A 12,500-nucleotide genomic window follows, 5' to 3' on the forward strand; every position below is an offset into this window, starting at 1 on the left:
CCAAAACTTTAATCTTTCTCCTTAACTTGGCCCAGATTTTCGTCCATTTGCGGCTTATTTAACACAACTCAGTTATAAAAAAAAGAAATGCTGTGGCTCTGCATCCTTTCGTTAGCACCTCTTCGTGACTTCGTGACTAGCATCATAATCCTCTCCTCCGGCCATATCAGTACCACCGCGAGAAGGCGACTCTACAGCTGCACCGTGTGACAGGGTGAAGTGTGAAGACAGGTGACACGAAGGGGAAATATGACTTAATGTGATGGTCAAGAGGGACGCTGACATACTCTGGCTACACTTTCCCCTCTTATAAACCTTGCGTACGTCCTCTGTTTCGCTTCGTTTCGTTTCGTTTCGCCCCAACATACTTACATAATCGGTCTGGATCACCTGATAAATGTTCTCCATGCTGCTTGATCTCCAAGACTTTCTCTATTCAGTCTCCTATCCCGGAAATCACACTCTACTGACCTCGCCCCAAGTCCTTTTCAGTCTGCCTCTCGCAACGCTATCCTCAGTGTTCACACCTCTCACCCTCGCACCCAGTTACCATCCGTCTTCCTCTCTACATGCCCAAACCCTCTCAGTATACGTCGTCCCATCACTACACATGTACCCTTCTTGCCTATAACACTGTCTATCTATCTATTGCCAGACGCCTTAATCCCGTAAGGGGTGGTTATAAACAAATAGCCTCCATGTCGCCCTCTCTCCCGCCATTTCACTGCCCTCCCCCCAGCTCACACACTCCTCTCTCATATACCTCTCCATTACATCCCTTCATCTCATCCTTGGCCTCCCCCTCCCCCTCTCCCTGTGATACTCTTCTCTAATACTTTACCACCTCCCTCCACCTCACTCACATACTCACACACTTTACTATTTTCCTTTCTAACTTGGCCCAGACTTTCAGCCAGACTATATATATGGATAGGGGTAATATGAAAGGCAAAAACACAATGGAGACAGGGATGGCGTTGGTAATGAATAGTGAAGGAAGGAGTATCTCAGAGGGTGATGTATGGATATGATGCGGTTGGTAATAAGTGGACAAGAAATTGGTAGGATGGGGCAGTCATCTGGAGATATCTGTATGCGTTGTGCCTTTAAAGTAACTATATATAAGATTAAAATGTTGGTACTGTGGTAGCTGGGGGCGTTCACCATCCAGTCACTCGATGTAGTGCTGCTTTCCGGTGTCTGGCCTTTCCTCTCCTCCATCCTTCTTTCCTTCCATCCTCTTCTGTCTTTCTTTCCTTCATTCTTTCCTCGTCCTTCTGCCTACGGGTGACTTTACACTCCCTCTTCCGTCTTTCTTTCCTTCATTCTTTCCTCTTCCTTCTGCCTGTGGTTGACTCTACACTGAGTGACATCGGTTGCTGGGAGAGTGAAAGTGACTGACGAGGTGCCTACAGGTGGTGCCATTGCGCATAATGGGTTAAGCTACTGCGGCGTCCACCCGGGGGCTAAACTTCCTCATATTTCCTAGCACCTCGCCGTGGGAAGGGACCTGCTTTGGCCCCGGTGAGGCGCTGTTTACCACAAAGAGATCTCTGCACCATGTACGTCCTGTATTGAACCTGTACCACGCCCCTACACAAGCAGTTACTTACCTGCGATCGACGGGTGAGCTCAGACAGACTAAGGATAACCAAGAACTGCAACAACAACAACGGATTTCAGACCAATCTTCATTTTGCTTATTTTTCGGCCCTCTCTTCTCCTTTACTCTTTTTTTTTTTTTTTTTTTTTAGAGAGAGAGAGAGAGAGAGAGAGAAATGAATTTGCATGGTATTTTTTTCCCTAATTCCCAAACTGCCATTCTCTTTCTTTTATCAGTATTGTTGTTTTCCTAATTTACACACACACACACACACACACACACACACACACACACACACACACACACACGAGAGAGAGAGGGGATGAAATGATTAACAGCATGAAAGGTGAAAGTGATCAGAGGGAGAACAGTGAAAAGGGAAGGGGAAGGAATGCAGTGTGTTATAAGAATCAGAGAGAGAGAGAGACAGACAGAGACAGACAGATAGGCAGGCAGAAAGAGACAGACAGATAGACAGACAGGCAGACAGGTAGAGAGAGAGAGAGAGAGAGAGAGAGAGAGAGAGAGAGAGAGAGAGAATGATTCGTGAGATGAAAAGCAAAACAAAATATTACCAAGAAGAAGAAGACGACGACGAAGAAAGATGAAGAGGAAAAGGATGAGGATGAGGATGAGGATGAGGATGAGGAGGAGGAGGAGGAGGAGAAGGAAGAGGAGGAGGAGGAGGAGGAGGACAAGAAGAAAATGAAGGTCTAATATCAGCACCTATCAACTACACTCTGCTCAAAAATAAAAACGTTGTCAGCCAACCCTTTTCCTAACTCCCTCCCCTACCCACGAAACACACCTCCCAACCCTCGATGTTCCACCCAGGTCCCTAACTGTGTACCTGGGTGAATAGGGACATAGGAGAAATACTCGGTCTCCCCCTCTCAGCTGAATGAAATCGTCTGAGCCAAATACTATACTCTGCTCTCTCTAACTTGGCCTAAAATTGTCGTCACTCCGTCTTGAATGCTTTGCTACAGCAGGCTAACATTAGAATACAATGCCAGTCACGAAGAAGTGCTCTGTGGTGAATGTAGAGCCGTGCTGTTGTCTTTTGCTGCTACTCTACTTGAACTGAGCTGCTAGGACGAAAATCTGGGCCAAGTTAAGGTGAAAAGAGTATAGAGTTGTCGCTAGTATGGAGGGGTTAGACACTAGAACACAGTGCCAGTCACGAAGAAGTGCTCTGTGAAGAATGTAGAGCCGTGCTGTTGTCTTTTTCTACTACTCTACGTGAACTGCACTATGAAAGGACGAAAATCTAGGCCAAGTAAGGGGGAAAAAAGAGTATAGAGTTGTGGCTAGCATGAAGGGGTTAGAGAAGAGGTAGACGAACCAAACATATAATTCACTAAGAGGAACATGCGATGGGAGAAAGAGCAGGTAAGACACTGAAGTAGAGTTGTGCCAACAGTGTAAGGGGCAGATAATGACCCGTATCCTCCTCGGGAAAGCAAGCTCCCTAACGCCTCCTCCAAAGCGATTTATTTCACTTCTTACTCCTTACTATCCAATTCACACATAAAACATTCAAGCAGCACCATCTCTATCTATCTATCTATTGCTAGACGCTTTAATCCCGTAAGGGGTGGCCACAAACAAATCGCCTCCATGTCGCCCTGTCCCCCGCCATTTCATTGCCCTGCTCCCAGCTCACACCTCCCTCTCTCATATACCTCTCCACTCCATCCCTCCATCTCATCCTTGGCCTCCCCCTCCCTCTCCCCCCCTCCACCGCACTCACATACACTCTCCTCGTCAGTCTCTCACTCTCCATCCTCTCCACATGGCCAAACCACCATACTCAGCATTAATAACATACAAATTGATAATAAGTAGCCGTGTCCAAAAATAAATAGCTAAGGAAGAGGTACTCGGGAGCTTCCTTAACCGGGGAGAAAACGAAATGGGGAGACGGTCAAAGTGGTTAGGGAGATGGGCGGCTGTGTGAAAGGTCGCGAGATCAAGCCAAGACTGAAGCAGGGAAAGTCTGATAATTTGAACTTGGTAAAAAGTGAGTTTACAAATATTCCACAAGACTCATTCACTATCTATCTATTGCCAGACGCCTTAATCCCGTAAGGGGTGGCCACAGACAAATCGCCTCCATGTCGCTCTGTCACCCGCTATTTCACTCATTCATATGTTATAAAATTACACGCCATAATACCAATACACCAGGCTTGAATGAGAGCCTTGGTATGTATTCACAACGGACGGTGGGTATTGGTGCCGATTAATTGACTGTTTGTGATGAAAGTGGCTGGGACAGACAATGAGAGAAGCTGGAGGTTGAGATGAATGATAGTAGTAGTAGTAGTAGTAGTAGTGGTAGTAGTAGTAGTAGCAGCAGTACTAGCAGTGGTGGTGGTAAGAGCAGTAGTAGCAGTGGTGATGGTACTAGTAGTATTAGTAGCTGTAGTAGTGGTAGTAGTAGTGGTAGTAGTAGTAGTATTCCCAGGTTCTTCTGAAACGTGTACCCAGTAGGATAAGGGGATAGGGAGGGAGTTGATGGTGTTTGTGTGGCCGAGCAGCGAATCCACCAAACCATATCAGTGCCATCACATGAAGGCGTCCCTCTCCTCCTACCAGTATACCTAAACACAATAGCTGAATGCAGGCTTGGAGCGCAAAGTTCCCGGAAACAGTGAAGTGTGGTTGTGCCTGAGCTCTGATACTGAAGCGTGAGTGGGGAGGCAGTAAGAGGATTGCAGAAGAGATGTTAAGTGCCCCTGTGTTGACTTCCTGCTGTGGGACTTTCGAGTGGCGTAAATAACAAAATTCAAGAGTGTCTATCTATCTATCTATCTATTGCCAGACGCCATAATCCCGTAAGGAATGGCCATTTGACTTTGAGTTATTTGTTTTACGGGGAGGGGCACTAACCTTCCACCAACCCACTTGCTGACACGTAGGGAGCACGTATGGTTTGGTTATATGGTTACCACCAAGCGTTGTAAATGGTTTCTTGGCTTACAGGAAACCATTTGGCTTGTCACTCAATGTAAAGCCACCTGTAAAGGAAAGAAAAGCAATAAGAAGTGACAGGATAGATGGGAGAAATAGGAAGAGAGGAGGGCAGGCACAGAAAAAGAATGATAAACGCTAAGGAAGAAGTAGGCAGCACTACATCAAGTGAGTGGATGATGGTCGCCACCACCTACCAGAGTGTAAGGAATGGAAATGTGGCGGTTAACTTCCCAGGCACTCGTTATTCACTCAGCACTGCCATTAACTTTGTGCCATCTGAATAAAACTGCCATTAACTCTGTGCCAGCTGAACAGAACTGCCATTAACTCTGTGCCAGCTGAATAGAACTGCCATTAACTCTGTGCCAGCTGAACAGAACTGCCATTAACTCTGTACCAGCTGAACAGAACTGCCATTAACTCTGTGCCAGCTGAACAGAACTGCCATTAACTCTGTACCACTGACTCCCAGGCTCCTATGATGCACTCAGCCAAATATATCTGCATAGATTTAGATGCCTTGGATTTCTAAAGTTGTCCCTTCATAGTACAATAACACTCTCACGTCCCTATGCCTCACTCTTAACTGAAGCACGAAAGAAGTCCTAAGTGTGAGAGGGTTGTCTTAAAGCTGTGAAACTTTGGAATAGCATGAGTTTCAAAGGCCAAGAGTGTGTGTGTGCTTAAAATGAGACTGTTTAAACTTTTGCCTGCTATGACTCACTCTTAGCTGAAGCACGAAAGAAGTCATAAGTGTGAGAGGGGTGTCTTAAAGCTGTGAAACTTTGGAATGGCATGAGTTTCAAAAGCCAAGAGTGTGTGTGTGTGTGTGTGTGTGTGTGTGTGTGTGTGTGTGAGTGTGTGTTTAAAATGAGAGTGTTTAAATCTTTGGCTCCTATGACTCACTCTTCGCTGAATAGAAACACTATGGTATTAACTGAACTACCGTACTACCTCTCGCCTTCTCCGCTGACGCATACAGTATATACGTTCAGGTTCATGCTGTGTATTTGGACGCATTACGAGGTTTTACGCAACCCAGTGTTGTCTTAGGGAACAGTCAGGCAGTGTGGGTGACATGGAGCTCACCTAGATTGTGTCCAGACTGAGAGATGATAATGAAAAGTCGACAGTTTCCACAGTACTACCAACAGAACAGTTATACTCTTCTTACCCTAACCTGTCCCAGATATTCGTCCTCTCACAGCATATTTCAACTAGCTCAGTGGCAGGAAAAGACAATACTACAGCTCTACATCCTTTCTACAGCACGTTTCCGTGACTAGCATCATATACCACTGTAAACCTATTGTGTTACACCTCAACATTCAAGGTGGGGAGATGGCAATTTTAGGCCAAGTTAGAGTAAAAAGAGTATAGTCATTCTCAAGCTAGGTTGCGTAGATTCATTTATTACTATTACATACAAATACCCATGAAAACCTAACAGCGATAAAAGCCACATACTTCAATATTTTCCTTTTTTTCCAGAGTTTGAACCACGTGTGTGGATTGCAAGATTAAGCTACGTCTTGTTGGGTGAAATACGCGAATAAGTATTAATCTACGAGGTACTGTCAGTGTGGGATGAGCGTAGGGAACGGGAGGAAGGGAGGCGCTTTGCTCCTTGTTATTTTATTTATCACACCCACCCTTCCACCCTTCCACTGCCCGCCCATCCACAACCCACCCTTCCACCCTTCCACCGCCCAACCTTCCATCCTTCCACTGTTCCACCGCCCACCCTTCCACCGCCCAACCTTCCATCCTTCCACTGTTCCACCGCCCACCCTTTCACCCCCACCCTTCCACCGCCCACCCCTCCACCTTTCCACCGTCCACCCTTCCACCCTTCCACCGCCCATGGTGCAATACAATTATATGGCCTAGGATGTGACTTTTTTTTTTTTTTTACAAAGATGAAAATTACCTTGACATTTCACGGTACAGCAACACACTTTTCTATAAAATCTTTTGCCTATAGGTGCAGGGATATCAGGCAAATATTTTTTTTAATACAAGGAAGAAGGAACCAAAGGCCAGGAGCCCACAAATTGTTCCCTCCAAGAAAAAAACAAAAACATGATAACTCTGGAACTGTCTTCCTCTGTCTGTATTTCCTACTTCCTATGATCTCCAGTCTTTTAAACGCAGTGTGTCCTGGCATCTCGAAATGAACGAATCTTGAATTTGGCTGTCTTTTGTATTGTTTTTTTTTTCTTAAGGATAGTTTGCGGCTCCTAGCCTTTGGTTCATTCTTCCTTGCATAAAAAAAAAAGGAGAGAGAGCCAAAGTCAAGATCTGTTTATCCTTTCGCCTGTCCATTACTCCTTTCAACACAACGAGCCTGTTTCTGCAATATATATTTTTTGATTTTCTGTAGCCACGCATCTATTACTCAGAATGTACAAAGAAACTGCTTTCTTTCCAGTTGTGTCTGAAGAATATTTACAACGGGTGAAATGCAGTGGAAGTGAAGGAGCGTTGTAGTGTGGATGTGGATGTGATAGGAAGCGTTAGGAGAAACACACTGAGGTGGTTTGGCCATGTGGAGAGGATGGAGAGTGAGAGACTGACGAGGAGAGTGTATGTGAGTGAGGTGGAGGGGGGAGAGAGGAAGGGTGAGGCCAAGGATGAGGTGGAGGGATGGAGTGGAGAGGTATATGAGAGAGGGGTGTGTGAGCTGGAGGGAGGGCAGGGAGGTGGTGTGGGACAGGGCGACATGGAGGCGATTTGCTTGTGGCCACCTCTTACGGGATTAAGGCGTCTGGCAATGGGTAGATAGATAATGCATTACCTTGGATTAACATAGCATACACTTTTTACTCTGACCTGGCCTAAAATTGCCATCTCTCCATCTTGAATCTTGACTGGCAACAAGATTAACATTAGAAGTGGATGCTAGTCACGAAGAAGTGCCATGGAAAGTTAAGAAAAGTAGAAGTAATGATAGATTAGGGGGGCAAACAGGTTAAGTGAGAGATTACAGGTGTGTTAGAGAGAGAGGGGGGGGGGGAGAGAGAGAGAAAAAAAAAGAGACAGACAGACAGACAGACAAAGACATGTTTTAATTTCCCAGACACTGGTCACCATTTTATCTATCTATCTATTGCCAGACGCTTCAATCCCGTTAGGGGTGGCCACAAACAAATCGCCTCCATGTCGCCCTGTCCCCAGCCATTTCACTGCCCTGTTCCCAGCTCACAACCCCCTCTCTAATATACCTCTCCACTCCATCCCTGCCCTCTCCCTCCCTCTCCCCCCCTCCACCTCACTTACATACACTCTCCTCGTCAGTCTCTCACTCTCCATCCTCTCCACATGGCCAAACCACCTCAGTGTGTTTCCTCTAACGCTTCCTATCACATCCACATCCACACCACAACGCTCCTTCACTTCCTCATTTGTCAGTCTGTCTCTCCATGTAACTCCACATACACATACACTCACATACACTCTCCTCGTCAGTCTCTCACTCTCCATCCTCTCCACATGGCCAAACCACCTCAGTGTGTTTCCTCTAACGCTTCCTATCACATCCACATCCACACCACAACGCTTCTTCACTTCCTCATTTGTCAGTCTGTCTCTCCATGTAACTCCACATGTACCTCACTCACATACACTCTCCTCGTCAGTCTCTCACTCTCCATCCTCTCCACATGGCCAAACCACCTCGGTGTGTTTCTCCTAACGCTTCCTACCACATCCACATCCACACCACAACGCTCCTTCACTTCCTCATTTGTCAGTCTGTCTCTCCATGTAACTCCACATGCACCTCACTCACATACACTCTCCTCGTCAGTCTCTCCATCCTCTCCACATGGCCAAACCACCTCAGTGTGTTTCTCCTAACGCTTCCTACCACATCCACATCCACACCACAACGCTCCTTTACTGATGAATATTAAGAAAAAAAATCATTGATTGATACCTGCAAGTAATAGGCTTGATATTTCTGATCGGCAGAGGTAAAGAATGCTTTTTACGCTGAAATGCTAGCGCTGAATCTTTGTTCGTGTGTGTGTGTGTGTGTGTGTGTGTGTGTGTGTGTGTGTGTGTGTGTGTGTGTGTTGGCATTTCCTTTCATCCGCCTGGAAAAGATCGATTTTTTTTTTTACACAACAGAAGGACAAAGTGCCATAGTGTCCCTCTTCTCTCTCTCTCTCTCTCTCTCTCTCTCTCTCTCTCTCTCTCTTTTAGCAAACTCCAAACGGTCCTTGCCAACCTGTGCTTCTGGAATTTACCGATATGTGTCACCGTTTTTGCACAACCCCCACACAAAGCTCGCATGACAGAGAGACAGGCAGACAGAGAGGCAGGCGAGAGCTCAGAATCACACAATTAGGCTATAGAATTAAATATACATACATAGACTGGGATGTGCTTATTTCTTACCAATTCTTCAGACAGAAACTATGAATCAGGAGAAAGGTAATACGAGCTGTTATCTTGTTTTTTGTTATTTCTTGAAGGGTACAGTCTTGCGGACACCTGGCCTTTGGTTCCTTCTTTCTTGCATAAAAGATAATAATAATAATAATAATAATAATAATAATAATAATAATGATAATAATAATAATAATAATGATGATAATAATAACAGCAGCAGTAGTAGTAATAATAATAATGATAGGCGAATAATAATAATAATAATAATAATAATAATAATAATAATAATAAGAGTATTAATAATAATAATAATAATAATAATAATAGAGTAGAAGGATGGTCTTAAAAAAATTATGAGTAACAGAAATCACTAGATCAACTTTGCACTTCACTAGAGCGATTTTTTCACTTCCCTTGACACCTCCTCACTTCCTCTCTCTTTCACTTCCTTTGACACCTCCTCACTTCCTCTCTTTTTCACATCCTTTGACACCTCCTCACTTCCTCTCTTTTTTCACTTCCTTTGACACCTCCTCACTTCCTTTTTCACTTCCTTTGACACCTCCTCACCTCCTCTCTCCCCTACAGGGCGTGGAACTGTCATCGGGAGCGGGGGTGTTCGTCTCCAACCTGTCGCTTGTGGTGCAGGGCGTGACTAAGGACATGGGCGGGAACTACTCTTGCCAGGCCACCAACACCCGCGCCACCTCACCATCACCGCCGCTACACCTGGACGTCAAGTGTGAGTGTACCGCCTGGGTGTAGCTAGGGAGGTGTAGGAAGCTGTACATGGCAGGGTATAGCAAAGGAGAGCAGGTTAATACTATCTATCTATCTATCTATTGCCAGAAGCCTTATCCCGTAAGGGGTGGCCACAAACAAATCGCCTCCACGTCGCCCTGTCCCCTGCCATTTCACTGCCCTGCTCCCAACTCACCACACACACCCTCTCATATACCTCTTCACTCTATTCCTCCATTTCATCCTTGGCCTTCCCCTCCCTCTCCACTCCATCCCTCCATCTCATCCTTGGCCTACCCCTCCCTCTCCACTCCATCCCTCCATCTCATCCTTGGCCTCCGCCTGAAAATATCTGGGGAGGTGGAGGGCGAGTGGTGAGAGAGGCCGTCTGTTGTGTGAAGTGACGCAGGTTCGATTCCCGGCTTAGTTCAAGGGCTCAGTTTGATTATCCGGATTTCTTTCAGACAATGATGACCCGCTAGACCCACCGCTACGTAGCAATATCCCCGCTAATATCGATACACCAGTCGTGAGTGAGACGGCGCTTGCGTTTATTCAGTATGGACGGTGGGTATTGGTGCCGAGTTGGTAACATGTGAAGGTGTATGCACGTAGGAGAGCTGCTGAGCTTCAGAATGGGTTGTTAAGTCTATGCCCCGAGGAGGAGACTTAAAGAGAGAGAGAGAGAGAGAGAGAGAGAGATGTATATAGGTGTAAACATAACAGGGTCTAGCAGAGGGAAGGAGGGTATGGCAAGGGTTGTGTAAGGTGTAACAGGGTGTAGGGGAGAGAGAGAGAGAGAGAGAGAGAGAGAGAGAGAGAGAGAGAGAGGAGGGGGAGACAGAAAGGTATCTCCCCCACCACAGCTTGACGTCCAGTGTAAAGACTATAGGTTAGGCAGTCCTCCCAGCACATCTTCCTTCCTTAGTCCTTTCACCTTAACTTGACCAGGATTTTCGTCCAATGACAGCTTATTTCGCGTAGCTCCGTGATGGAAAAAGACAATACTACGGCTCTGCATCCTTCCCATAGCACTTCTTCGTGACTAGCAACGTGTTCAAGTGTTAATCTAATGCTAAAACTGAGCTCTCAAGATGCGGGGATGACATTTTTAGGCCAAGTTTGAGTGAAAAAGGTATAGTTTTTAGTCTGCCTCGGGTGTGTTAATTTACTATGGTCTGTTCTGTAATTTTTATCGTTATTATAGAGACACAAGTGACATAAGACACAGTATGAAGGGGTAATGTGCAAAATAATTCACTAGGGAAAAGGTGTTAGGCTGCGTCCACACCAAATGCTTGCTGGCCCGGGCGGGTACGGGCGGGAGAATTGCATCACCATAACTCATACATGTGACCCTACTGGACGCGGGTGGGTGCGGGCGAGAGAGTATATGGATTTTATAGTCATGTAAAGCTCCCGCCACACCAGCAAGCATTTGGTATGGACGGGTCCTTAGAAAGCTTCCTTAGCGAGAAAACTAAACCACAGAAACACATTGCGGTGGTTTGGCCAGGTGGAGAGGATGGAGAGTGAGAGACTGACGAGGAGGGTGTATGTTGGTGAGGTGGAGGGGGGGGGAGGGAGGGGGAGGCAAATGATGAGGTGGAGGGATGGAGTGGAGAAGTATATGAGGGAGGGGTGTGTGAGCTGGGAGCAGGGGAGTGAAATGACGGGGGACGGGGCGACATGGAGGCGATTTGTTTGTGGCCACCCCGAACGAGATTGGGGGGCCTGGCAATAGACAGATAGATAGACGAAAATCCTTAACTCTTTTCATTTCATCTGATGGCCAGGCGTAGTCTGACGGAAGGTGGATTTGACTAATAACCAAGGAGACTCATTCCTACCTCATAAGTGTGTCTTCTAATTTCACGCATCCACGACGTACCGGTTATGTGTGTGACCCAGTTCCCTCATCTGAAGACAAGCCGGAGATGGACACCAAGGATGAGATGGGATGTGGGGTGGAGAGGTGTATGAGGGAAGGGGGTGTGAGTTGGGGAGAAGGCACTCAGATGACAGGAGGCAGGGTGACATGGAGGTGATTTGTTTGTGGCTACTAGTACGGGATTAAGGCGCCTGGTTATAGACTGATTGGTAGATAGATAGATAGATAGATAGATAGACAGACAGACAGACAGCCAGGTAGGTAGGTAGATAGGTGGATAAATAGATAGATAGATAGACAGACAGATAGACAGACAAAATAGAGACAGAGACAGACATAGAATAGTGACAGACAGACAGACAGATAGATAGATAGATAAACACAGATAGAATACGGACAGCCAGCCAGATAGATAGATAGATAGATAGACACAGAGATAGAGATAGAATTGAGACAGACCGACAAACAGATAGATGTCATAAAAGATAGATAGACACAGCGATAGAACAGAGACAGACAGACAGATAGATAGAAAGATAGATAAAGGCAGCTTACCTTTTTTCCAGATGCGCCTGTGTGTGGAGATCAGGAGAGGACAAAACACTCAGTGGCGAAACAGGAGAATGCCGAGGTGTCATGTCGAGTGGATGCCAACCCTTCGCTGGTGTCCTTCAGGTGGATATTCAACAACACTGCTGAGGCCATCGACGTGCCGGAGGGAAGGTGAGAGGGAGAGAGAGAGAGAGAGAGAGAGAGAGAGACACACACACACACACACACACACACACACACACACACACACACACACACACACACACACACACACACACACACACACACACACACACACACACACACACACACACACACACACACAGAGACAGACACACA

At 46.2% G+C, this 12,500-nt stretch overlaps 1 protein-coding gene across 1 annotated transcript in view; it reads left to right on the forward strand.

Moving 5' to 3' along the window:
• Nucleotides 1-12,500, forward strand: part of LOC145409367 (uncharacterized) — a 199,507-nt gene that overhangs the window by 161,336 nt on the left and 25,671 nt on the right. The window contains exons 12-13 of the mRNA XM_080279837.1: nucleotides 9,566-9,719; nucleotides 12,176-12,332. Of these exons, the coding sequence (XP_080135963.1) occupies nucleotides 9,566-9,719; nucleotides 12,176-12,332 (311 nt within the window). The remainder of the gene's footprint in view (nucleotides 1-9,565; nucleotides 9,720-12,175; nucleotides 12,333-12,500) is intronic.

The sequence above is a fragment of the Coenobita brevimanus genome, chromosome 80 (genome assembly GCF_032717465.1).
Source record: "Coenobita brevimanus isolate Jiangsu-jjx chromosome 80, ASM3271746v2, whole genome shotgun sequence".
Lineage (NCBI taxonomy): Eukaryota > Metazoa > Arthropoda > Malacostraca > Decapoda > Coenobitidae > Coenobita > Coenobita brevimanus.